This window comes from Opisthocomus hoazin, chromosome 3 (assembly GCF_030867145.1).
Source record: "Opisthocomus hoazin isolate bOpiHoa1 chromosome 3, bOpiHoa1.hap1, whole genome shotgun sequence".
NCBI lineage: Eukaryota > Metazoa > Chordata > Aves > Opisthocomiformes > Opisthocomidae > Opisthocomus > Opisthocomus hoazin.
This window is the reverse complement of record NC_134416.1, coordinates 90,283,459-90,310,586: the sequence shown is the minus strand read 5'-3', so window position 1 is coordinate 90,310,586 and position 27,128 is coordinate 90,283,459. Positions and strand designations below refer to the sequence as shown.

At 43.8% G+C, this 27,128-nt stretch overlaps 3 protein-coding genes across 4 annotated transcripts; all 3 read left to right on the top strand.

Annotated features, from left to right (window-relative positions):
• Positions 1–1,002: 1,002 nt before the first annotated feature.
• On the top strand, positions 1,003–7,320 carry LOC104327185 (putative 2-ketogluconate reductase). The gene is given in 6 exon segments (XM_009932070.2): positions 1,003–1,384; positions 3,084–3,255; positions 5,367–5,545; positions 5,763–5,779; positions 5,781–5,860; positions 7,164–7,320. Coding segments are annotated over 6 exon segments (987 nt in total).
• A 3,935-nt stretch (positions 7,321–11,255) lies between these two features.
• LOC104327177 (putative 2-ketogluconate reductase) lies at positions 11,256–15,534 on the top strand. The gene is made up of 5 exons (XM_009932062.2): positions 11,256–11,637; positions 12,600–12,771; positions 14,122–14,300; positions 14,845–14,941; positions 15,324–15,534. Exons 1-5 carry the CDS (start codon positions 11,256–11,258, stop codon positions 15,475–15,477), a joined length of 984 nt encoding a protein of 327 aa, XP_009930364.2. The 3' UTR covers positions 15,478–15,534.
• Positions 15,535–15,986: 452 nt separating this feature from the next.
• Positions 15,987–25,831, top strand: RBFA (ribosome binding factor A). 2 transcript variants are annotated; one of them, XM_075417028.1, is made up of 7 exons: positions 15,987–16,124; positions 16,378–16,420; positions 17,060–17,236; positions 19,740–19,852; positions 21,039–21,123; positions 23,316–23,389; positions 25,085–25,831. In XM_075417028.1, exons 1-7 carry the CDS (start codon positions 16,012–16,014, stop codon positions 25,473–25,475), a joined length of 996 nt encoding a protein of 331 aa, XP_075273143.1. In that variant the 5' UTR covers positions 15,987–16,011; the 3' UTR covers positions 25,476–25,831. The 2 variants fall into 2 exon arrangements, with proteins under 2 accessions (XP_075273143.1, XP_075273144.1); XM_075417029.1 differs by lacking the exons at positions 15,987–16,124; positions 16,378–16,420 and adding an exon at positions 16,244–16,345.
• Positions 25,832–27,128: the final 1,297 nt, after the last annotated feature.

Here is a 27,128-nt window from a genome sequence, read left to right as displayed (position 1 = left end):
GTTGGCCTTCTGGGCTGCAAGCACGCACTGCTCGGTTGTGTAACCAGCACCCCCAAGTCCTTCTCCTCCGGGCTGCTCTCAATCCATTCTCTGCCCAGCCTGTATTTGTGTTTGGGATTGCCCCGACCCATGTGCAGGACCCTGCACTTGGCCTTGTTGAACTTCATAAGGTTTGCACAGGCTCACCTCTCAAGCCTGTCAGGGTCCCTCTGGATGGCCTCTTCTTGCATCAGAAAAACTTAGGCCTATGATCGTTTCAAAGGAGTCTCCAGAAATTCCTATGGAAAATCAGTGATAGCTGTAAATAGTCTATTTAAAAAAAAAAAAAGCTGTCAATTCACAGACTCGCTGGGAACCACAAATAGATGGTCAGTGATTCCTGAGAAAAAAAACACCTCTTAATTTGGGTATGTATGTCCTTGGAAAACTCTTGCCTAATCATCTAGTCTTTTGTTAACTTATGATAGCCTCAGGAGAAGTCACTGCAGTTAAGAAGTCACTGGTATCTCTTCAGGAGAGGAGGCTGCAAAAACCTCTGCAATGAAGCTTTTAAAAGTTAACCCGGTAACTCAAAGTTCATGATGAAGCTGTGCAATTTATTTTCACGAACTAGATTTGGTCCAACATTTTTCTGAACTACTTAGATGTGGTAATTTGTGATTTCAGGGTAGGAAAGGAGATTTATTGCACCAGACTACTGATGGTCCAAAACTAAGTAATCAATGAGAAATAATTGTGTGTTATGAGCCTAGTGGCAGTGATACAAAACCATGAGGGACAGAGTTTGTTCAGACTTGATTATGTGAATACGTGCGTGTGTGCCTGCGTGTGTGAGTGCTTTCTTGTCTTGGTTTGTTTACCTCCCTATCTAAGTACATGGTTTATAAGATCTCGTCATAGATGTCATGAAACAGGCCATGAAAGTGATTATTTTTTAAAACATCTGGAAGTAATTATATGTCTTTCTTCTGAGACTTTGTGTCTTTCTTCTTTGTGCAGACCATGAGAGGAGGAGAGCTGCCTGGGCTTTTGGTAAATGAAATTGGTAGTGTACATGGGATACTGCATGGCCACGTGGCATTCCTGAAAAAACACTTCTACCTCATGACCAAGAAGGAATTTCTTGAAAAAGGAAAGCATATGAGTAAAAAGGTCCAAGTGATCTGTTTGTGGTGGCACAAACTAGTCATTGGCCAAGAGCTCCTCCAGAACCTGCCAAATTGGAAAGTGATTGTGAATTCAGGAGTAGGAATGGATCACCTGGGTCTGAAACTTGTCACTATCTTCAACATGAAGATGCCTAATGCTCCATGTGCTGTTTCCAGCAGCACAGCAGATGCTGGGATGGCTTTGCTGCTGGCATCTGTGAGAAGACTAGTGGAAGGTAACATCTCAATTCTTTTGTGGTTTCCAAACATCATATAGGATTTACTTACCATTAACTTGACTTTTCCTAGAGTTACCTGTAGTGCAGAGTTTCAGGTAAAATGTGAAAATCTAAACATGTTGGGTTGGCAAATGGAATACTTGGTATTTTCATATATTTTGTATGATGTCATAAATATGTCTAAATTATTACATTATACACAAACACATGTAACATATTTCAACCAGGTATAAATAAAATCATGTGAGTTTAGTTTTCACAGGTCACCAGCCTGGGTTGAAAATACTTGAGCAGAATCTAATCACATTTGATTCAAATACAACTTTTTGCTTTATGGACCAAACGGTCTTAGAAGCTGGAATTTAGTTTTTAGAACAAATATGGCTGTAGACTTAACAGTTTCAGATGAAAAGCACAGTGAAGATTGCTGCCTACATATGAAAACTTCTTCAGCAGAGCATTTTGAGTGACTGTGACATCTGGCTGACACAAGATGTATTATGGTTCTATTAACCAAAGGTGGGGGATGCCAAAGATCAGGCGATCGCTGCAATCACAGGCTGGCAGAAGAAATCGGAGCGTGGGATGCAGCAATGGAGCAGAATAAGGGTATGTGCTGAAAGCTGGGACTGACAGAGGCATGGGCATATTCCCGGGAACTGAAATGGGTTGGTGCAGAACTGGGGAATTTAGGGGGCATCTGCTCCAGTTTCTGCTAGTAGCATCTTTTCTAGCTTCTTCCACAATTTTTTCTTGCCTTTTCCCCAGACAGACCTACCCTTGGGTTGGTTAGAATGCCTCCTGCTTCAGGAAAAGATCCTCCAGATTTATCCTGTTAAATTTACCTGCCTTTGATTTGCTATCTGTACCACAGGATTCATAGAAACTGAAAGGAGATTTGTCTCCCCCTACATCTGTTTCTACCTCCCAAGGAGGAGACAGATTAAAAGGGAGATGAATTTCTTGCTTCCAGCTACATAAACTATCCTTGGGGACATTTCTGATAGCTCTGCCCTGGCATGATTGAGTTTTATCCTGAGGCATTTTTTGATACATTCACAACATTTTGCTTATATTTTAGGAGAGCTGGCAGTATCAGAAGATTGAAATATCAGGAGCCTGTCACCTTGCTAGCAGACAAATAAGTGCTGTCTCTGTGCATAGAAGCATATTTTCTGTGTTGTAGAACTATACAGAATTTTGCAGGTTTAAGAGATAATCAGGGGAATTACCAAGTAGTGATTTTTAAAGAACTCACACTTTTCTTTCCAAGAAGAGTGGCAGAGGTGAACAGGAAACCTGTTCTTATTCTAAATAGCAAACCCAACATCTGGTGTTATTCTCCATGTGATGTTTCCAAACTGCAGTGTTACTGGCAACAAGTATTTTGAGTGTTGATGCAGAACAGGGCCATATTTTTAGGAATCTAAAGCAGTAAAAGGATTTTTAGGGGAGATTACATCAAAAGGCTTTTTGTAGTGTGGTGAGAATAAATGGGAATGTCACATACACGTAGCAGGGAAAGGTGATGTATTAGGGAGTCACCTAGGACATTACAAAAATCGTTGCTGCTGAAAGTTGTGTGTATGTAACTGTTAAAAGTGTGCTGTAGTAGCACAGCAAGCCCAAATTCTTTTGCCTGGTTCCTCTGTGTTGGACCCCATTCATTTCTCATGTTGGAATGTTTTTCTTGCAGGCTATCCTGTAGCAATTTCTGCAGGTATGGAGCACAGTAAAGCAGATTTTCTGGGAGTTGATGTTACTGAAGCTACTCTGGGGATCATTGGCATGGGCAGCATTGGGTATATGATTCCTCTGAGACCCAAAGCGTTTGAAATGGACATTTTGTACCACAACAGAACAAGGAGGTAAAGATATATATCTTGACCCTAATTACAGCCAAAACTCCCCTTTTAGATAGGCAGTATTTCCTTTTCAGGGAATTATGTCAGGAATATAGCAAGAAATGAGGGAATAGGGCCAAGATTAAAGCAAAAGAAAAAAAAGAGTGGTTGCTTCAAATCAGTCTTGTAAAGAAATACTTGGTGATTAAACAGTTGGAAACTTAATTTAGGTTTTCTATTAGAAATGCCAAGGTTTCCTGGAGGTGTGAACAGAAAAAGGAAAATTAACTTTATACCTTTTTTATTCTTAGCATATCTTACTATAGTGACACATAACTCTACCTTTTGTTTATTTTTTCCCCATATATTGAAGTGTGGGAGTGATCATGTTGAAACTCAGAGGTACTAGAGAACTAGGAAACATATACTTGGCACAGTATGAAAACTGATTAACTTGAGAGCTGTTCTTGAGAAAACCTTGTTTTGCCTCAAACTAGTAGGAATTTTGCCAAGTATTTAACTGGATTTCACCCTTTATTTCTAGCCCTTCCTAACTTGTGTATCTGGAAATCTGATCCTTGTTAGAGATTCAGCACAGGGGCTCTTCAGTGTGAAGGTGAGCAAGATCCCAACGTACAACTTGAGGCCGTGGCAATCTGGCAAGGTGCAGCCAACAAGCAGAACAAATGCTTACTGCTATAAACCATGATCTGCCATGAGACAACTTTACTTCCCCCTGACTGAAGGAAGACACTGCAGTGCTAGTACATGTGGCTTTCAGTGATTTTCTCCATATGCACCCTGCAGTAGGAGGGTTACTGCTCTAGCCAGCCCTAACCAAATCACAAAGGTGGGGGAGGCCAGAAATCTCTAGCCTTGCTTGGCATTCCTGTTACTTCAGAAATTATAAAAACAGCGGAGCAAAGTCACATTAAAAAAAAAGTATTAGTGAAATCCTCCTTAAGATCTTTTGGAATTTCTTCATAAACCACAAAAAAGAGAAGATAAGGCACAGCCCCCTTTTTTTTTTCCTGCGGATCATCACTAACTCCCTCTGTTTAATATTTACTTTATATAAAATTTACTTTGAAGTAAAATTTATGTGAGAGTGCTGTGGTGAATAATCAATGCACAGTGCAACAGAAGTGAAAGACTTGCTTATTTTAAAGTACATTTACACTTCAAGCTTATGTGCTGAAGCCAGATGCACTCTGCATGCTGTAAAACTGGCTGTAGTTCCAGTCTGTTCTTCACCCACTTAATCTCTGGTCATTGACCTGGACCCTGAAAGAAAACAATGAAACGCGTGCGTTAGGAGACACGTGGTCCAAAGTTACACTGAAGTTATTTTCTTAGTGTGACTTGTTGCTTTATTTCTAGGTTAGGCAGGAGATAATTCAAAGCCATTCTCCTGCCATCAGGAGCAGAAGATTGTACACACAATCTCCTGTCATTGCTTCTTTGGTTCCCAAAGTTCAGGCAACTAAATTTACAAAAAACAGGAGAAGCGGCAAGTATTCTTTTTTGTTGTGAAAAGTTCAAACTAAAAATATCTTTCTACTTTGGTAATTTTCTGCATTGAACACTTCATTTTTTTAAAGTCCTGGGGCAGCCAGGAGCCTGCCAAAGAGCTGCCTTGCTGATTCCACTCGTCAGAAAATGACAGGCTCACTATGTTGTCCCAACAACTGGAGGATGCCAACAGGATGAGGACCAACGGCATGCTCAGAGCTCACGTGGATGAGTTCTGGAGAAGACCACTACTCTGGTTTGAGCAATTACTGCGTCCTGTGAGATGCACCTTCCCCACAGGGGATCCTGGAGAATGGATCACATGCTGCCCTCTGTTCCAGTGCTTAGCCTTAGTCCACTTGTAGACTTTAAAAGAAGTCCCTGGACACTGCACTGCAGCGGCTGAGAGGCAGGCATGCGATCCGTCCCCTGCTGTAGGACTTGAAGCCATCCAGAAGAGCCTAAACAGCCAGCTGAGACTAAATTCACCTTTGCTGGCCACCTGTTTGCTACATGAATGCAATAATTAGATCCTTTAGTTTGCATACCAGTGATATCATCAAAGAAAATATTTTCTTGACTGATGCCCTGAAATACAGTGTGATCCTTTTCTTCCCCACCAGGAAAGAGCAGGAGGAGCAAGCTGTCGGTGCCACTTACTGTGCAAAGATAGACAGCTTGCTCCAGCAGGCAGATTTTGTGATGGTGGTGGTGAGCCTGACACCTCAGACACGCAAGCTGGTTGGGAAGACAGAGGTGAAGCTGATGAAACCCACAGCTACTCTCGTGAACATCAGCCGAGGTACCATCCAGCACCGTTGACCAGCCTGACGAGACGGTGTGAGCCAGCCTCTGCTGTGTTACACGCCGCATCATGCCGCATCCAGCGCACAGCTGGTTGCCTGCACCAAGGACACATCAGGCATGGGGAAAATTCCTCTCTCGCCCCTTCTGCTCTCTTTTCACCCTCAGACCATTATCTGCAAGTGGCACTCAGAGACACTCTGGTTCCAAACCAGGTGCAGTAGTGGACCAAGGGATCGCCGGTGACAGCTCTGCAGAGTGGCATTACCGGGGCCACAGCTCTAGATGTCACCTGCCCGGAACCCCTGCCCAGGCTGCCATCGCTGCTCTCTCTGAGAAGGGCTGGGTGTAAAACTGGGGGTTTGTGCAAAAGTGCCATGAATACGAATGGGGTGCAGCCCAAATGTTGGGTCTGATAACAGGCTGATGGGAAGCCTGGGCGCCAGGGAACAGCAGGAGGTGGCTTTATATGCCGAGGGGAGCATTAAGCCCCCCCCCACAGAATCACCATATGAAGCTGCAGCGGTGCTTCGCTTAACAATGGCTTTACCTGGAGGTGCAGCTTGCAGTGAATGGGTGGAAGCTGCTGGAGTCATCCCTGCTGAGACCTGCTGCATTGCCCCGGGGCTGCTCTCCCCACAGGCTGGTTTCCCCAGTGCGAGGCTGCAGTACTGCGGGTCTGCTGGGCCCGGAGGCTGCTTCGCTCCTGTCAAAAGACACCTCTACCAGAGTGGGGCCTCATGGAGTTAACTCTGCTGGCTGCATTTTGGGGCGGAGGGGGGGAGTTTGGTCTTGTTACATCTCTGTGCCAGGACGTCACTGTCCATTACCTGGGTCGCATATCTACAGCTCAGACCATTGTGTAGGGTGAATGTGTCCGGAAGGCTTAATCCTCTCTTCTGACAGAGTTCAAATTGCTGCCTAATGGCAAAAGTCTGCTTCTGGACAAAAGAACACAGTGTAAACTCTTCACATGTCCTTTTAATGTCCAGAATTACTTGAACACAGGTGATCAGGTTCTGTGGATGTAAGTAAGACTTTTAAAGTTATTAAATGAACTTTATATGTAAGAAATGATGCTGTGAAAAGCCGGAGTTCAAAACTCGGTAGTCAGAAGGCTATTAAGTAGGTATTCTTTGTTACTGCGCCGGGCACACGGGGGATCTCTCCTCTAAACGTGTGTCCCAAAGAGACACAGTTACTAGGTATTTATGCTATGTTAACATACATATTAATTACATTTCCAAGAAATGCTTATCATAGTAATGTTTTTTCCGATAACTCATTAGTAGGTGTTAATGTCCTTCAGTCATTGGGGTTCTTGAGATACTCTTGCAGCCTCCTTATCTCTGTAGTTTGCATAGGTGTTCTCCCAAGGCCTAAAGGGATTTATTCAGGAGTCTCTTATCTTACAATCATCCCAACTATTCACAAAGAACCAAGACTTGTTTTGGTTGTGCAATGATTCTGACCACCTGAAGTGATAACATCCCCTGCATGTTACATTTGTTACATTCATAGGTATCAATACAGTGAAAAAGCCAGTGTAGCACTCCTCTTTATTTGGACAAACAACAGCAGGTAACTTAACTATCTCTCTTTTTCCTTTCTTCCAGAGATAATACATTGTTAAAATTAAAGAACATCATTATAATGCCTCACCTCGGCATTGAAACAGACAAGGCCATCTACACAATAACAGAGGAAGCAGCTGAAAACATACTATCAGCTCTTAAAGGTCTCCCCATACCCAGTGAAGTGCTCCCTAGATGATGTGCAAAAGGATATCTCAGCTCTCTTTTTATTTTCTTTCCCTCTGTCAGCTCTGAAGGTTTTTATTCTTCTGTTTTCCCCATTACGAGAAACCTATTCCAAGTGGGCACAGAAAGCTCTGGCTTGGTCTCACATGTCATTAAAAAAACAGCTTTTACATTTTATTTTCCTTGCAAGTTGGAGGAATACATTACTTCTCCCTTCCAACCATGGATAGATGCGTGCACTATCTGGGAAAAAACACTTCTGATTGCCAATGCACTGCTTGCTATGCTCTCTAGTCCTAAAGAAAATGTCATTTTAGATTACATAATTCCCTTTGTTGCCGTTCTGTTAGCTATAAAAAACAACAAAGCTACCTGGCTAGAAATATTACTGATTTTCTATATGTAAGTCTCCATTTAAACTAGTTCCTGAGACACAAATGGCAAAAGGCAGTTTTCAGAAATGTACTCAGAATCACTTATTTAAAGTCAACTGAATTTTAGAAGACAATTTCAGGTACTAGCACTAAGGAAAATTAGTCTTCAAGATGAACATGCTACTGTGTTTGTAATACCAAGTTTATGTGCAGTCTGCCTCCAGATTTTCAACTTTGTGCAAATATTTGGAAGAGCACTCGGAGCCCTCTAAGCCTCCAGCACAGTTCCGTAAATTAGTGGGAACACAAAAGTCTGTAAAAACACACGCAGCATTAAAATCCAGATCTATACGTTTTCCTTTGTATCACTGCTTCTGGACATTCGCAAGAATAATTATATTTGAAACAAGGTATGACAGGGAGCTTCACCACCTTCAAGAGAAATACTTCAACAAATTGTTACTGCAATTATAGAAAAAAATGAAAATCCCATGGCTTTGCCTCACTAGAAATAGCACCTATATTACAATTAATCATTCAAATTGCACAGGAAAAGGATCTCTTTAAACAGAAGAATGCTCACCCAGCTCACTAAAGCTTTGCAGGAAACAGTTTGCTGTCCTCTCAGTTGTCTTCACGTACTCTCTGTTGTCTTAATACCACTCCAAAAGACAAGTAAACCAATACACAACTCAAAGTGGCAGTGCTATGCATTTTATTATGTCATATGACTTTACGAATAGCATGATTGTTTAACCCATCAGTAAAATTTATAGCAAAGTTGCTGTTAAGTGCAGCCAGGATTTTGCCAGTAGTCTCATGCATCTTTACAGAGACATTTCCACTTCCTTTTTCTTGCAGAATGTTGTCACTGGTCCTTGTCAAAATACACTGCCTTCCACCAGTTTAATGTCTGAGGATGTTACCGACTCTTGCAGTTCAGACGTTGTAGCTTTTCAGGAGCAGCAAGTTGTCTGGCAGGAATTCCAAGGCTGTCCCAGATACCTCCCTGTTCTGTGAGGTACAGGCGCCCAGTATGCCTTTCATTGCCACCTGTATGACCTTGACAAAAATAAGTTTATTCTTTCAAAATAAAAGGCTAAGCAATAAATTACAGAGGTGAAAACAAAGCTACAAGAAGCTAAAACAGAAGAGGGGGGAAAAAACACTTTTATTAGATCAATATTGGGGAAAAAAACCCAAGGTTTTGTACATGTGTGCTTCCCTCCAGACATGAAGCAGCAAACATAAAGTCAGACACACTACTTCATTTCACTTCTACATGAAACAGCAGAGCATGTTGGCATTTTCTTGGAGTTTTACTTCTACTTTTGCAGATATCTCAAGAACCCGGGCTGATTAGTTAAGGAAGTGCTCCCTGCTAGTGGGGTGCTTCAGATAGGAAGACACAGCGCTGGACAACAGGAGACCTGTCAGTCATTGGAGCGAAGGGTTGACTCCCACACAACTTCTGATGACTTGGCATTCCACAGACTGGAAATCATCACTGGAAGGACAGCTTTCCAAAATGTCTTCAGGAAGAAACTACCTCCCTTTTCAAATTACAATGCAAGAAATGACCCTTTGTTTCCTGCCATTCCTCAAACTATAAATATTTATTGACTAGAGTTAAATTAAGTGACATACAGTTAAGGAAACCTTCCTGTGCTTAGTAGATCCTGTTTCCCATCTCTGCTATTCTACTTAAATTGTGCTTGGAAAACACAATTTGTGTCTGATTTCTCCTTCATTTTGTTTGTTCAAATTTGTTGATTTAATATACAAAGGGAAAAACTACCTTGTTGTCCTTCCAAAGTTTTTTTCACCTTCACTACTAAAACATGGTAGAGCTCCTTTCTCGATCATAGCGGGGATGACTTGTGCTTCACAAAGGTCCTTTGGTCTCAGGCACTGTCACCTGAGCAGTGAGTTAAAAGATCACCCATTATGTCTTATCAGCAAACTCCAAAGCAGTTGATGTAAAACAGGGAGCGTGTGAGCATTTTAGGGTTTGTTGCTTTTTTTGAAGGAGAAGAAAATGCAAGCAGACTTAGCTAAGAATCCAGTTAATATGCTGTAACTCCGTCTTGCTAGTTAATGAATTCTTGCTTTAAAGTTTAACTGTCTGAACTTGAAACCCACGTAAGCAAATGATGCTCAAAAATTGTCATGAGGATAACAACAATTTATGGTTTTGTGTAATTATTACAATATTTTAGTGGAGTTTATCCTTTCGTGAGTCATTTTACAGAGGATTTGGGGTTAAACTCGACTGCCTTCACGTTCAGCACACCAAAAGGTGTTTGGCAGAGTTCAGGAAGGCCCCAGTCCGTAACCCATCCCTTTACAGTCGGGAGGGAAGCCGCAGCACAGCTCACCGCTGGTTCCGTGCCACACACCCGCTTCAGCGCGGTCGCTCCAGCGCGGGTTCAGCGAGCAGAGCACTGAAGCTGCACTTTGGCAGCCTCCATCGCTGGGGGTCTGGGTAACCTCCTCAGGAACATTTTCACGCCTTCCTCAGCTGGACGGGCCCAGGACGGGCTGGAGCCAGGGTGACAGCAGTGGTGACAGAGCCCCTGGGCCTGCCCCAGTCGCTGAGCTCTCCGAGAGAGGTTTGGGGTGTGTTCTTGGAATCACTTGGGTCGGGCGTGCGGGAGGCCTGTCGCTGCTGCCTGCGGCCCCGGGACAGCTGACTGGCATGCGGACGCTGCGGTGGCCGGCGGGAGCCTGGGCCGCAGCCGGTACTCGCGGGCGGCGTGGACAAACCGGCACGCTTGAGGTGAATGCGAATTCCCGCGAGTTCTGAACCGGCGAGCAGCGTGGAGAGGCGGCGCGTTTGGAGAGCCCACGGCTCCTGGTGAGCACCCTCGCCCTCCCGCCCGGCCCAGCGTGGGGCGGCCCCGCTCCGCCCTTGCCCTCCCCGCACCCGGCCCGGCGGCAGGAGCGGTGGGAGCGGCGTGCGGGTCCCCGTCCTGAGCCGGAGGTGTGGCGGGCGGCGTGCCCTCCGGCGCCAGCGGAGGGGAGAGCAGTCGGCACTCTGAGGAAGAGCGAGGGGGAAAAAGGGTAAAGGTGCGTTCGGGAGCAGGCTGATGGCCCCCAGGTGCGGAGCTGACAAGCTGTAGCTCTGTTACATCAAGCAAGACTTCTCCCGGGAGAATGTGGTTCCTGCTGATGGCTGACCGTGGTTGCGCAGGTGGCAACCAAAGGCAGAATGCAGCGGCTGAAAGAGACCCTTCTGCTCACAGGACCTTACTAAGACTTTGGCCTTTAAATATGGAGTACTGAGCAGGAGTGACATCTGGTAGCTCTTTTGTTGAAGTGTTAGCATAGCGGGTATGCCAGAAACAAGGTTTTCTTGTCTTGTTATACAAGGTTATATAAAAATTGAACATCCTTCTGAATAGTGTAGGAAGAACACAAGAAAAGTTCTGCATGTCCCAGTGAGTATCTTTAGCCTATTCTGTCATCAAGTGGGAAAACAGCATGTAATGGAGCCAAGCAATTCCTGTCCTTTAAAAAAGGTATCATGGATCACACGTCCTTTTGTTCTCTCTTTGCATCTGTAGGGCAGGGCATGGAGGGTCAGGAGCTGCCTTATGTGCTAATTGACTGTATAGGAGGAAAGCATGGAGTATATGAAGACCATGTCGAATTTCTGGAGAAACATTTTCATCTCGTCACCATGAAAGAGTATCTTGAAAACAAGAAATTCCTCAGCAAAAAGATCAGAGCTATTTATATGTGGTATCACAAACCGGTTATTAATGAAGAGCTGCTCCAGAGCCTGCCTAACTTGAAGATAGTTGCGAATTCTGGAGTGGGAATAGATCACTTGGACCTGAAACTCCTCTCCAGCTATGGTGTGAAAGTGTCCAACACACCGTTTGTTGTTTCCACTGACACTGCAGACTTGGGGATGGCTTTGATGCTGGCATCTTCCAGGAGACTTGTGGAAGGTAAGAAATTAAATGGTTTTAGTCTTTTTGTAGGAAAGATGACTCTTCAAACCATGCAGTTAGAAAGTGTGTGCTGATGCAAAGGTAAGCTTAAAAGCAGAAATACAGGAAAATAAAGGGATGAGGAAAAAGTTAAGACAAATCTGTCACTTTGACAGTAACTTGCATGCAGCACATGCCATTTCCAGACAGGCGTATCAGCAAGGTAGATGTTGTCGCTCTTCAGACAGCCCTAAATTCAGGCCTCTGCTCCCCCAGCCCATAGCCACTTACTCGTTCTACTTGTTCACTGCAGTGTTGCTTCTCAAGTTGATTAAAAGGGGATTACAAGGAGATACTTTCAAGGAGGCTTGTAACCTGTCTTTGCCGAGCTGACGTGTATCTGAGTCATTACAAGCAAGCTGTCCAGAAATCTGCCCACCATGTTCTGTGTTTCTTTCCTCTGCCAACTTTTGTGTATCTGCAAGATAGCTGGGAATCATATTTTGGCCTTACTGAATAGTCTTGATGATACTGCAATGGATTCATCGGTTGCACTGCTCAGTATTTATCATAAAGGTGACATCTGTGGCACTGCCAGTTTTGCAAGCCCTCCTGATGAACCACCATGAGCAAGAAGCTGTGTTGCCACGGCGCATTTCAGTGGCGCAATAATCTGTAGTGCAGGCAGAGCGAGATGATGGGCAGGTGTGTGATGTACATCAGAGGGAGGGTGCTGCTTTGGCCTTACCATCCTTCTATGCCAAAGAGGAGCTGGATATGTTTCTGTCGTAAGCAAGGAATAAATGTCAGATGTCATGTTGACAGTGCAGCATTATTCACTTCTCATTCAGAAACACAATAACATTGTGTTACTGCTCCTCTGCTTCTGCCTTGTCTTACAACAAAAAGTAAGTGGGGAAAAAAGTAACCAGATGCCAGGACATCCTTTACATGACGTTTTTTCTTTTCCCTCCTCCAAGGCTACCAGATGGCAGTGTCCCCTGACACAGAATATTTCCCCGCTGACTGGGTGGGGGCGGAGGTTTCTGGAGCGACCCTGGGGATCGTGGGGATGGGCAACATTGGCTACAAAGTGGCAGAGAGAGCCAAAGCCTTTGAAATGAAAATTTTGTACCACAACAGGAATCAGAGGTAAAGCTGGTTACAGCTCCATGGAAAGTCTGTTTTGTCACTGCTTTTAAATGTTGTTTGTACCTTTCACTGTCAAACTGATCTCCTGTCCTCTCTGTGTTAAGATAGGACGACGTGCTCTCTGCACTGTTGTTATTAAATATTGTGCTGGGAAGCAGCAAGGGCCTCCGATTGTGGCCAGGTCCACCCAAAAGTCCCAATCATCAGGCGACTTCACAGTGATAAGGCCAGGCCGGGGCTGAGGGGAGCAGCTGGAGACCGTCCCTGCTGCAGCATCGCTGGGGCAGGGGCTGACGGCCCCGGGGGGAGCTGCCACCGGGTCCCGGGGTGTGGGGAAGCCCCAGGGGGCCAGGCAGGGACAGCCAGGGCTGGCGGTGCCCTCAGGGCCATGGCAATAAGTAGCTGCTTTATTACTGGCTATTTATTGTAAGTGGCAAAGTACATACACTTGCTTCAGGACAGTCATTAATTTCCCAATTCATACAGCAACAAAGTGAGGAAGGAATGGGAGAGAGACATCTCACTGGTGTCCCTGTGAGTCAGGGCTTGCTGGGCCTTCCTGTCGTGCTAGTGGCATTGCAATAGGCTGAGGAAAGGAGAAATAGTCTGGGAGGACATAACTCCTGTGACTTCGGTGAGGCAGGGACGCAGGCAGGGCCGTCTCGCCCTTTCAAAGCCAGCTGGCAATGAAGAACCGGACTTGCCAGCCTGTTTACTGTCTTCTAGATAAGGTGTATGTGCCCTTCATGTATGCCATAGCTCCCATCAGGCCCATCCCATCCTTTTCCTCTGTGGGCATCTGGTGGGAGCTGGGCAGTACGTGCCCCAGCCTTGTCCTGACGCGGACCGAACGCATGGGCAGGTCCTGCAGCGTGTGGTTTCAGTGAAACAGCACTGACGCACAGAGCCAAGAGGCTGCTGCTGACACAGATTTCTGAAGATTTAACCCCTGCCCTGCCTTGTGGGTTTCCTCAGTATTTTCAGACAAGTTACTTTTCACAGGGAAGGGAATTTGTGTCTAATATCAGTCTTGGTTTTGGGTTGGAAAAGAATCGCTGTTACAACCAGAAGCTGTGACATAAATGCATTTATTATATTATTTATTTGGTGCATTTACATGATACTCATTTCTTACTTTCCATCCCCGCAGGTACAGTACATTTGTGTATAGTGCACTTGATGTTATGTGAAACAGCTTAACGTTTTTCTTCACGGAGTTTCAGTCAGATAACTGGCTAACTGCTTAGCACTACGGAGTGAAGAAAACAATTAAGAAACCTTTTCTTTAATGGTGTTTTGAACTTCTTGTTGCTTACTACTGGAGTTTAATTTTGGGTTTTTCCCCCTCAGAAACAAGGAAGAAGAAAGTTCTGTTGGAGCTATTTACTGTAAGAAGATAGACGATCTGCTCCGGCAGTCAGATTTTGTGTTGCTGTCTGTGAACCTGACTCCACAGACATGCAGACTGATTGGGAAGAGGGAGCTGGAGCTGATGAAACCCACAGCTACTCTCATTAATATCAGCAGAGGTAGGGCCAGAATAAACAAAACCATGTAATGGTTTGCTGGCATAAAAAGTCCTGGGAAAACCCAACCCTAATACGGAGTCTATCACTCTGGAATTTTCAGTACATTCTCTCATTAGTAGATTATTTAGACGTTCACAGTCCTATCTAAGCAAAACATTTGAGCATTTCCTTAACTATGAGCAAGCAGGTCTCTAAAATTTTAATGAGCTTGGAGTGTTAGAAGCCCGTGTAGATTTGTATAATCTTCTACTTAAGCTTTGTTTCTGCTTAGTGCAGTGTTGTTGCTAACACACATCAGGGTGGCACAGCCCACTCTGAAGTCTGGCACTGTACTTTGGTTTACGGCGCTGTGTATCGTCTTCAAAAATGCCTGACCGCCCAACTCTGATGCGCATACCCCATCTTCCTCCTCCCGCCTCACCACCCCGTCTCTGCTGCCGCTTCAGCTTTGTGAACGTCACCAGCCCTGCTGTTTGCCTGACCACCGTGCCCAAAAGGGTGGGGAGAGAATGAAAATAAGAGTATCCTTCTTTCTGCACCCTAGGTCTGGTTGTGGATCAGGATGCGTTGGTGGAAGCCCTTCAAAACAGAGTTATTAAGGCAGCTGCTCTGGATGTGACATATCCTGAGCCTTTGCCAAGGTAGGACATGTATTTAAGTTAAACATAAATGAGTGTGTGCGTGTGGTTCAAACTGAGTACAGGTTTGCAAGCACGAGACAAGTTAGGTGATGACTTTTTTAGTAGGAGTACACGATGTGTGTACACTAGTCCTACTGGAATGAAGTTCGTCATCCTTCTGTCCTGGCCAAGCGAAATTCACCCTGACTCATTTGGAGGATCTGTTGCGTTAACAAACCGCAAGCTAAGCAGCAGTTTGAACTCCTCTGAGCATGCTTGGGTCGTGCAATCCGGTTTTATTTTTAATTATTGTTTTAAATGTTTCCCTGGCTCCCTTCCGGTGACGAAAGAACGGGTGAATGCTCTGCGAGTGGCCAGCTCGGTGTTTCATTCCCTTTCCCAGGGATCACCCATTGCTGCAGCTGAGGAACGTTGTGATCACTCCGCACATTGGCAGTGCCACCAAGAAGACGCGCCGCCTGATGATGGAAAACATGACGGACAGCATCGAAGCGGGTCTCGCGGGCCTCCCTGTCCCGAATGAAGTGCTGCTGTGAGGCGGCCGGCGTCTGGAGTTGGTGCCATTGGTGTTCATCCTGGTGTGAGGAAACAGCAATTTGATCACTCCTCATGTCATTCTCCCGTGCGTGTTATGCAGATAAAACGTGTAGTGTGTTGGGCTTAATTTATTTAAATAACCAAAAGCGATTCTGTGCGGAAAAACTGCAGTGTTTTGTTGTGAACGTCAGCGAAACACTCAGGAGTCCGCAGCCTTGCATTGGCGCGGTTTGTTTCGCTCGCCCCCTCTTAAAACGGCCCACCAACGCAACACCGAACCGCAGGGCGCGCACACTGCGGCCCGGGACCACCGACGAGCCCCGCGGCTTGGCGCGGCCCGGCCCGGCGGCCCTCAGGGCTGCTCCTCACGGCCGCTGCCAGCGCGGCCCACCCAGGGCACGGCGCCGGGGCGGGGCGTCGCTGGGCGGGCCCGGGCCGCCGCGCCGCGAGGGGGCGCCCGCACCGCCGGCCCCGCCGCTGCCGCGGGGAGCTCCGCGCCGCCGTGCCGGGCCGGGCCGGGCCGTGCGAGCAGCATGTGGGGCGCCCGGACGGCGGGCGCGGTGCCACGGTGGTGCCGGGCGCTGCGCGGCTCAGCCGCCCTGGGCGGCTCCAGGGAGCTCCTGAAGAAAATGCTCCGCAAAAAAAAGTAGGTGCGGGGGTCTGGCGGGCGGCGGAGCTCGGTGAGGGGCTCGGCGGCCGGGCGGGCTGCGGGGCCTGCCCCGCCTCCTGGGCAGGCTGCGCGGCCGCGGGCCGTCGCGCCGGGCCGGGCCGGGCCATCCCCCGTCTGCGCCCGCACCGCCGGGCCGGGCTGGGCCGTGGCGGGGCGGTGTGCACAGGGAACTCGCTCTTCCTCCGAGCTGCTGAAAGGTAAAGCCGGTTTCCTTTCCTTTTTCCAAAAGAAAGAAGTTTTGGTATGACAGCCCTACCCTGGGATCTAAAATGGTGAGTACGAGCTGTTACGGTGCCGTGTGTGTCTGCGCCAGGAGGAACAAGCCTCAGGCTCTGCCGTTGTGTCTGACCGCGGGTAAAGCCTTTGCTGGTGGAGAACCAGCAGCATTTTGTGACTGAGCGCCAGAGCCCCGGTCTCACTGCCACACGCCGGGACTGCTGTCGAGAGAAGCTGTGCGGCTGCCCGTGGCCTTTCCTTCTTCCATGCTGATCTTTTGTCTCGCCAGCACCGACGCTCTCTCGCATGCTCTGCAGCCCATAGCAGAGGACTGATCCAGGTTAAAACTTACGTATACCAGCTTAGTTGTATGGAAAACAAGTTTCCGTGTTTGTTTTTCAAACAAGCAATGCCTTTCAGTTAATACATGCTGCATTATAGAAAACTGATTTACTGAGCTGTAAAACTTGCTACAGAATAGTAAAGGAACTAAGAAACCTTGACTGTAATACGTGAAGGTCAAAGATTTTGTGAACAGAAATACGCAAGCACCTGATATGTAAGACCTATATAAAGCCATCATAGCTCCAGTAATGGCATTCTAAGAGCCTGCTTAGTAGAGTGCACAAAACTGCATATGATACAAGTTTGTAACTACTGATAAATGTGGTGTTGTTTTTTTTTTTTTTTTAAAGATGTATAAACCGACCGAGTTGGCCTCTGTAATGCGGGATGACCAAACAAAAATTAGGAAAGAAGATAACATACGCTGTAGAGTCTTGAACGGTCTTATTCATAAAGCTCTGGTAGACATGATAGCCACCTGTGAAGTTAATCAAGAACTTTATGATCTCAAGCTGGAAATCTGCAAGGCAAGTGGCAAAGCTATAGCTTGTGTTGAGCTGCTCTGACTATGCCCAGTGAGCTTCCCTGGGTGTTGTGATGTGTGCAGGAGGAGTTTTACTGTATTGCTTCTATTGCACAACAGGATGATGGCCTGGATTCGCCTTGCACACGAGGAGAGCTTTGCCACTGTTGTACCTGGCTTCGTAGGCCTTTGCCACTATAATGCACATGCAACTTGGGCCAACTAAACAGTGATTCTCCTGGTGTGACTTTTTTTTCTGTTATTCAGACGTGTACTATTTGCCTTGTCCTTTCAGAAGGAAGAGCCTGGTTTTACCAACATATGTGTAGCTTTCCAAGAGTCTTTTCTTTGCGCAGGTGTGTGAGAGTTGATACGTCCTTGTGTCCCTCACCAGCATCACTATGCAGGCAGAAGACCTAAGTGGGGTGTGTGCTTAGTTCAAAAAAACCCTGCAAGCCTCAGAAAACAGCATTGGCAAGCAAGGTTCCAGAAAGAACTGGAATTTGTGCCTAATTGTAGCTAGTGTAATAATTCATGGGTTTGAAAAAGATGTTAAAGCTCTGATTCAGGAGCAAACTCAGTCTCCACATTCTTGTTTCTTGGCTGTATTTTTTTTCTTCTACATTTGCTATTTTGTTAAGATTAAATGATACCAATGTTTGGCTTTAAAGCTTGATGGACTTAGCTTTGTTAGTTAGAAGCATGGAGAAAAAATTGCACATCATAGCTGCATCTGTGACAAGGGGTTTGTCATTTATGATTGGAACATGTTTTTGCCAGCTGAATCCATTCTGTCTTCAGGCAAGTGATTCAAATTGCATGGGCAAGATGCATCTTTTCGCTCTATATAGTGTTTCTTTGTCTCTAGGGCTTTGAGGATTGCTTGTCTAACTCGGATGGCGTGTCTGCACGTAAAAATACTGGCTGGTGTAGGCAAGCCACAGCACTTTTGAAGGCATTGCTGTAAATGAAACAACTTATAACACGACAGAGGGAAAGAAACAGCCTTCTTCCAAATGTGGTCCAGATTTTCTTATAACTGCATAGTGCTTAGTGTTCGTGTTGCACTGGGATGTGGCTGAGACTAAGTCATGATTTACTGTTTAGCTGATTCTGGTCCGATATCGTTACTTCTGCTATCAAATCTTCTAGTAGGCTTTCTGCAGTCCATCAGAATTTGTGTTTTTTTTGTTATCAAAAGTTAAAATTACACAATAGTAATATAGATAACAATCATGCTTCAGGCTTGATACATCAGACTTCTATCCACTCGATAACATTACTCGTAATGACAAAGAAATGGGTTGTGTTAGGCAGGGTTGTTCATGTGCTTGCATTAGGCTCGGTGTGGGAGATGGGAAGGGTTGATCCTGCAGTAGGAACAGCCGGTTAATGATCACCATGGGTTTTTTCTTAATGACTGATGGATTTCCCAAGGCAGGAGTTATTTGGTGGTGGAAAAAATCGGTACCTGCTTTGGTTTTTAGGGACAGTCCATTGTGCCCCAGGAAAACATAGCACTGTCAGCAGCAGACTGTGATGTAGTTTTCACTCCTGGAAATACTCTGGTGGAGTTGTCTTTTCCTGCTAATGTCTGTAGACACCTATTTGTTTGAAAAGTTGGTTTCTGGACTAGATGACCTCTGAACTGTGCCTTCTAATTGGTAGTTTATGCCTTCTTATCCCTCTTCCATGGCTCCTTCCTTTGGTTGAGCCAGATGGGTTGTTAGAGTTTTGCTGAGAGTACTCTCACAGTGAGAACCTGTTCTGTAAGACACTGCTAGATGTGATGAATGACAGTGACAGAAATCTTTCAGAATCCAATTTGTGTTTCAGAATTTTATTCTTCAGGAAGATTGTCCGTCTGTCTTGTTTCTTTTGGCCCTTGCACGCCGTGCATTTTCAGTTGCATGTGTGACAGCTGTGAATATTATCTGTTAGTGAGCTAGAGCGCTGGGGGTTCCCAGCAGGCTTGAGAGCTGGAGAGACTCTAACATTACAGTGACTCGGAGGGCGTCCTCTTTTCTGTCAATATCAAAACCAGACTCCGTGTGACAACAAACCAGGCAGTGTCACAGATCCTTCTGTAGCGGAAACTTACACTTTCAACTGTATTCCAAAATGGCAAGCCATAAATTGTCATTCTGGACTATTTGTGATGGCAGCATTGTCTCATCAACTAAATGTAGCACTATCAGTACCACACAGGTGTTGACAGACTTCTCCTCTGTTTAATTTCAGTTGAAGGGGAGATTAGGCAGTGACTTGCCTAAATAGAAGAAGTCCTTTCAGGTACTGAATGTAAATCTTACTTGATGTTAAACTCTACCTCTATAAAGGCACCATGTAATTGTGGATCTTAAGAGCAGAGATGGAAGAAGAGATTCTCCTAAGAATTTACATATCCAGTTTGGGTCACTGTGTGCTTATTCATGAAGAAGAGACTTTCTTGTATATGAAGTGTGTGTGTATATACAATTTTAAAAGAAACATTTGTCTTTTTGCAGGTGTCCCTGGCATCGAACTTCTCAGCGTGTCGTGTGTACTGGAATCCTGCTGCTACTATGGAGAAAGAAAGTTATGTTGAAAGTGTCCTGCGGAAGAGTGCTCCACGTATACGGTACCACTATGGGATAAACAGTTAGGCCACTTCATAAATTCATAGCCATGTACTAGTACCATTTCTTAAATATTTCTAACAATCTATATCTGACCTGTTAGGAAGCTTTAGTTTTTTAGATATTTGGAGTCAGAGCATCTCCTGTGATGAGCCTCACAGGGAAGGATGGCTGTGTCAGACCAGCCGTGTGTTCTCCTGCTGGCTTATGTGGCTTCTCTGCTTTGCTGCGATTGGACAGGGCTGAGCAGAAGGAAGGAGGAGTCCGGATGAAATTTAACTTCATTGTGCGAATGATGGCGAGCTGGACATGCTGTGCATGACAGTAGGCCAGAATGTGATGCTGCACAAGAGGACTGGTGATTACAAGTGTCGTCTTACAGGTTCACTGGGCAATTCCGATTGCTAGGGACAGTTTGGACCCCCAGAAGGCATGACTGATATTACAGAAATTCTTCACAATACTAATACCAAAAAATAAATGTCGGGATGCTACCGCGTATTGTGAAGCTTTTACTCATTTTTGGCAGAGGGTCCAGTGAGTTTCCAGGGTATCATAGAGATTTTTGTCTCCGTTTCTCTTTCCTTGGCTTACCTTCTGCTATCCAGCCAGTCTGTTGGAGGATCAGGACTTCACCCCATGGGGAAGGTGGCCTACTTGTAGAGCCATTTCCTCTCGCCCCGTTTCCCTAGGCTGTGTAGTTGCTACTCCAGCACAGTGCTCTCTTCTACTCCCAACAACTTCCGCTCTTTGAGAAGCAATGTTCCTGGCTGGGAAGAAGATGAGGGGGGCCTGTCAGTCCTTCCTGCAGCTAGCATGTAGGACTAGTTGTCTTGCCCTGCTGTGAGGGCTCTATCCCTCACTGCTCTCACCCCTAGAGTGGGGATAAGGAAGCCAAACAAAGTGGGGAAAGACCTATGCCAGCCTGTGTACGTAGGAGACGAATCTACTATTGTCAATACTCAGTGGGATCTGCAGCTAGTAGTTTTTGTACGTTACACATCTAGAGTTGGGATTCTGCAGCGATGTATTGCTTAGCACTAACCTGAATGGATACCCATTAGACTGTGAGTTTTGCAAACTATATCCTTAAATTTGCAGTACTGCTGGAATTAATTTAACATATTTTAACTGTCCTTTGGTTGCTGTACTGTTACTCATGCTGGTGAATGCTGTATTTTTTGCCAGGTATCTTCTGATGAGTCAGCAGATTCTAGGAAATGTGCCCCCAATAGTATTTATAAAAGACAAAGAAGCTGCAGCTGTAAAAGAGGTAATTGTAATCTTTGACTCCATGTACAAATATAATGATACACAAACATGGTGACTTAGCATACCATAAAGCTTAGGAATACGGAGAGAGCTGGTCATTGAATTGCTCTACCAATCTACATTAAAAATAAGTCTTTGTCTATACCCTTTCCTCTTCATGTTTTAAAGCGTTTTAGCAAAGAATGTTTGAGTAAGACTGATGCTTACATACAATGTGAAAGAATCCCTGTAGCTATCGCCTCGTGAACTTTTTTTGATGCTACTATTAAATTTCTGAAGTGAGGTTTTCAGAGAAACTTGTAGGCCAGATTGTTAGGCAAATAAAGAAATCCTAAAAAGTTAAATTACCATTTGAAGGACTGATACAGGGTAGGCAGTTGTCTGTTGCCTGGTATACATGATTATAGATATGAGGTCTGAGGAGCTGTCTTCCACATTTTAAATGTTATGTGCTTTTAAAATTCTGTTGAATCTAATCGGTGATTTTTTTCTTTTTACCCCAACATTTTTCCATCTGTGAATTGTTAAAATGTTTCTAGGTAAGTGCAAATCTTTGCATAGAGAATGTAATCTCACTCATACTACTTTTTTTCACTTTTAAAATTATCTTTACTATTTCACATTTTCTGTCAAGGTGTTGATAGTTTTAACTAGATGAAATATTGCTGGAATAATGATGTGTTCTAGGAATTTGGTGTCATTAGGACTGTGAAGTGAGATCACTTAAAGAGTGAGATTTCTGGAAGAGAAGGATGATACCAATGAGTGGAATGCATGAAAAGTGTCTCCTCAAGCTGTTGATGCGAATGGAAATAACATTAGTTGAAAAGAGCATATTCATATTTCTGTGCCCTGAAGTGCCTTATTCTTAGATGTATTACTGTTACAGCCAATTACCGTTAGTGACGTACGAGCTCAGGCGGTGTGTGTTAGCAGAGCTGAAAGGGATAACAAGAACTTTGAGCTATAGAAATGCAGTGAACTGCTTGAACTTTCAGTGGTCAGAAAAATTCTAAGTTTCATGCCAATATGCTGATCCACAGTGCAAATGTTTTTCACCTGCATTAGCATCAACAAAAAGCGCAAGAATAGAAATGAACTAAACACTTCTGAAAGATTTTATATTTGTTATTATGCTCCTCCTAATCAACATAAGAAATTGTACACAACAAGTAACAAGTGATTATGGAAGCACTTTGTCATTACTGCTACTCTATTATTAACATACATAGATGAAGCTACAGATACCTACTCCTGCAGGTCCTGCCTTTCAGTTCTGTTACTATGGAACCTGTTCCATTAATCACTGTTTCTCAAACTTTGTTAAATGACCACTTACTCTTTTTGAAGATGACGACCACTGGATTGTCTCACCTTCGAGTTGAGTGCATAGGCGCCAAGAAAGTTAACCACACGAGACAAGTAAAAGCCCTCCCTATATGGCTTCTGTCAGTGAATGGCACTGGGAAGCGCTTGGATGGATCATCTTTTCTTGCTTTGCAGATCATCAGATTTCTGTAATCCACAGATTCAAATAACAGGGCTTGAAATAATGCAGCTGAACCTGTTTTTTGAAGTATTAGAAGATAGGGAAGAACCATCCAATTCAACTCCTAGAATAATACACTGAATTAAGAAGGGAAGCAATGTAAAGAATAATAGGAATAAAAGTTTCAAATTAGGTAAAATTTTCATAATTAGGTAGAGTCTATAAGCACTGAATAGACTAGATTTGTAGCATTTACTGATTAGGTGCCATGTTAAAAGGGAGTTGGGAACTCAGTATTTACCTGTAACAGAAATACAAACTTGTAGAAAGGGGGAAGAAGTGAAAAATCTCAGTGTAAATATGTTATGGAAAAGGATTCACAAGACTGAAGTAAGACCAAATAAAACAAAAACTATATATGTCACACAGTCCCCAGCCAACTATTCAGAATGTACAGAAGGCAAAAGACTTTGTAGGAATCCCTCGATCAGTTGTGATACTTGACACAAACTTCCCAGGCAAGAAGTATAAGCGGTACCAAGTAAATAGAGGAGAAGGCTGTTTTGGAATGGTTTTGCTAAATATTCCAAACATGTAGAAAATAAAATATTTGCTGTTAGATACTTGTCTGTTTCTTGTGTAGGTGTGAACAAAGTAAATTTAATACAGGACCTTTAATATGTATTATCTTGATGTGTTTACAGATTGAGGAATTATTGTCAATTGCTGATTTTGGACCCCCAGAAGAAGAAGAAACATTATCTCAAAATTATTCTAGGTGGGTTTTTTGGGTCAGAACTGTATAAGTGTCCATTTTCATTTCTCTTGGCCAACTTAAATTGTGTATTACTTGACATGACAGAAAGTGTATTTTAATTAGATGTGTACATTGTCGTTATCTTAGAGTTCAGCAGATAGTGTTATGAGGAAGTAGAAAGCAGAAGAGAGAGACTTTGTGGAAGACCTTACCGAAAAGGTATCTCAGCTTTTAAAGAGATCAGTTGGGCTCTTTTATTAACAGAAGAGGCTGCAGAATAGCCTAGGACAAAACTAATATGTAATTATCCCAGAAATGAAATGTAGATGACAGCATTTTATTTTGTGGCTTAAGCTTTCTTTACCAAAGTTACACCCATTTAATAAAATCAAGGGTAAATATTTCTTGTTACATATGCTCTGGTTTACTTTCACATTTTAGTGCAGACACCTTTTCACAGGCTATTTTGTCGTTGGTTCTTGCACACAGGTACCTTGCTGCAGACCAGAGGTTTGCAAATATGGAAAGGAAAAGTCTATTTTTTATATATACGTGAACCTCTGTTAAGCTGTGGAGAATGACTGAATTGTCATTTGTAACAGCATAGTGTGTACGCTTTCAGAGGCGACTACACATAAGGTGATACCAGAACACAGTTCTAGAAATCAGCAGTCTTTGATGTCTGTTCTCTGAGTGACATAGTCATCAGACTTGGTACGTGCAGACCCAATACTTGTTGTGGTATTAGTGTCTTTACTTTTACGAAGGAAATATTTTTAGAATTTGTAAGAATTCAAGACTTAATGTGTTTCTGATAATTAAATTTTAAAAAGTGCTTTGCAGCAGTAATATTTGTTTCTTGCTGGTGATTTTCTCATAAGGATAAAAGCTCTGCATTTACCAGTATTCCTCTACTTGGCCACTTTTTTTTCTGGTATAAGTTTTGTTTTTTATATATGAGTTACAAGTTTACTGATAAATTTCCCTAAGTTAACAAAAAGTAAGCTACTTTAGCACTCTTCTGTGAGGGATTTTGGCTATTGAAGAGTAGGGCTGAACACTGTTGGAATAATGACTCTGTGGACTGGATGCTCTCAAAGCCAACAGCCTTGGACTTGTGTGCTTCAGTCTGTTGGTGGAAATGCTTTTTGTGCCTTGATGTCTCACAGAATGGTTCATCAGGTGCAAATCAGAAGTAGTTTCTTGGGGGAAATCATTGCTGTGACAGACTTTCCCACAGGGCACCTAGCATCTTCCTCTGTGTCTTGTGGAAATACTGAAGTCCAGCTTAAGGTGCCATATGCTGTCATTCATACGTCTGTCTGATGTACTTTGGGCACAGGCTGCTGCTTCTCACTTCTTGGAAGAACTGGGAGAAGTCTAACTTCCTTGGAACTCCCAGGTCCAGTGCTCACTCTGTTACTTATGCACACCTTTTCCCAGAAACAAGCAGTTTCATCTGTAGTTGCTTTATTGGCTTCATCCCACTGAATCTGCTGCCACGCTGACAGGCTTATACACAGCCTGTCCTTGGACGCGTAGTACAACGGTATCTCTTCCTTCTTAACAGAGGTAGCACAATGAACACAGTGCATAATAAAGTCAAACTGAAAAATCCAGCTTATTTCTGTGCTACTCAAGTGGTCACTAGCAGCATTGCCCCTTAAAATATACATAGAGGAAAAAAACCTACAACATTTGTTTTCCTTTTCACAGTAAACTGTTCTCTTCAGCAACTCAATCTGCAGATTTACCTGTGCCATCTAATCTTTTTGGTATTGATCATGAACTGCTGAATAAACAGATAATGGACTACAAAAGACTGAAAGTGTCAAGAGATCTAGAAAGCATTGCCTGGACAGAAGAGCAGGAGCAGCAGCTTTCTAAGATGAAAAAGAAAATGAAAAAGAAAAAACCAAGGAATCCTCCTGATGATGATGTTACACCACAGGAATATTTACTGGACAGATACGAAGCTGATTACTGGGATGATAACACTGAATCAGTCTTGGACTATGAGCTGGAGGATGAATTACAGGAAGAGGTAAACGAATGGGAGGCGCATGATGGCAAAACTGTAAGTCAGCCTACTGATAAACTGAAATGAAGTGAAAAAGCCACTCCCTTTAAAATGGAGGCTGCCAATAGCAAAACAAAGACTGCCATAGATACTGAAAGATTTGTTTTGTACAGCCTGTTTGCCACTTCCTCTTTCAAACTAATAGGTTTGCCACGCGTGGGGAGGTTTGCTAGCACAAGGTGTGTAAGAAAACCAAAAATGAGAATTGTGACATTCTGTTAAGAACCTTTCAAGCTGCTGCAGTTGTAGGACTTTCAGCCAGAGAGAAGTTTTGTGATAACAAAACACACATAGTGCAGCACTGAGTTAATCAACAGAACTGCAAGAAGTTTTTTTTCCAGTAAGATTACGGTTTCTGTGTTGAAATAAAATGTCATCTTTTTTTTGGTTTTGAGTGATCTGGATAAAAATAATCACAAAGTGATGGTGTCTGCTATTCTACGGTGAGGAAGGAAAAGGGAAGCAAAATGACAGTGGTGTTGAAAGAGCAGCCTTCAGCGCACAAAGACCAGGACAGGGCGTTCTCTAGAGGACCTAGTCTAATGGAGAACTCTTTCCACAAGAAGGTGCAACTCACTGAAATCATGGCCAATAAAGTTACCACCCTGAAAGAAAATAAATTTATTTATTTTAATATTCAGAAATTTACAGTTGTGCAAGGGAAACTGCAACCAGAAAAGAATGGAAAAGTGGTCATCTGTTGGGTGAAATGGGGCAAAGCATGGACCATGACCGAAAAAATGTATTAAAAACTCAAAGGCAGAGAAAAAGCATCAGGGAAGAATGCTGCAGTAACTGTTTTGAGATTTGGAAAAGGATGGGGGATGATATAAAAAAAGAGAATAAAGCTTTCTGGCTCAAAGCAAGTAAAAAGTAATAGCATGAGTGCATAAAGTCAGAAGGTCTGAAGCTTCAGAATAAGTTATAACTAATGAGGCAATAATTATATTTATAATAATAATATAATAATAATTATACCAGAAATAAGGAGCATTTAATTCTGTTAGTTAATGGTGAAGTAAAGAAAGACAATGCAGAGGAGGTTGCACTGCATAGGTTGCTTTAGTTTTTCGAAAAGATTTAAAAGACGGTGAGTATACGCTCCAGAATATGAAGAACAGTCCAAAGGGTTTTTCAGGTTGAAGAAAGGAGTTCAGGACAGCCAAGAACACTGAAATTCACTATAGGTTATTTAATAATCCACTTGAAGCATATTCTGAAGATTGATTGCCTATAAGAATATGGAGAGGATATGGGCTATGAATGCCCATAGGATGTTCGTATAAGCTGTTCAGAGCTTGTACTGAATACGAGTTAGGATCTTCTAGATGTGTGCAGCACTTTCATTAGGATACGTGTTGAAGCTGTAGCTCGCATTAGTACTTGCCTAACTTGAAGTAGGTGAATAATCCCACAGATTTCAGTGTGCCTTGTTTGAGCTTTCCAGGAGTTTTTCCTAAATTCCACGGGACTGACCCACTTTGAAGTAGATGCTTTAGTTTGTTTTCCAGTGAGGGAAGTTATTTATCATATCAGAAACTGTTCATGTGCAGTATCACCGTCAAAGCCATGAATTTTTTGCAACTTGGCAAAAAGTCTCCTTAACTGTTTGAATGAACAATGGGAACCTGTTAATCGGTAATCCACAGAATGCTGATGTCTCCATCTTTAGTTTCTGCT

Coding starts and splice junctions, on each gene's coding strand:
- LOC104327177 (XM_009932062.2), top strand. CDS start 11,256: ATGGAGGGTCAGGAGCTGCCTTATGTGCTAATTGACTGTATAGGAGGA. Junction 12,772..14,121: donor TACCACAACAGGAATCAGAG/GTAAAGCTGGTT, acceptor TTTCCCCCTCAG/AAACAAGGAAGAAGAAAGTT. Junction 14,301..14,844: donor TCTCATTAATATCAGCAGAG/GTAGGGCCAGAA, acceptor TCTGCACCCTAG/GTCTGGTTGTGGATCAGGAT.
- RBFA (XM_075417028.1), top strand. CDS start 16,012: ATGTGGGGCGCCCGGACGGCGGGCGCGGTGCCACGGTGGTGCCGGGCG. Junction 17,237..19,739: donor TCAAGCTGGAAATCTGCAAG/GCAAGTGGCAAA, acceptor GTCTTTTTGCAG/GTGTCCCTGGCATCGAACTT. Junction 21,124..23,315: donor AAGCTGCAGCTGTAAAAGAG/GTAATTGTAATC, acceptor ATGTGTTTACAG/ATTGAGGAATTATTGTCAAT.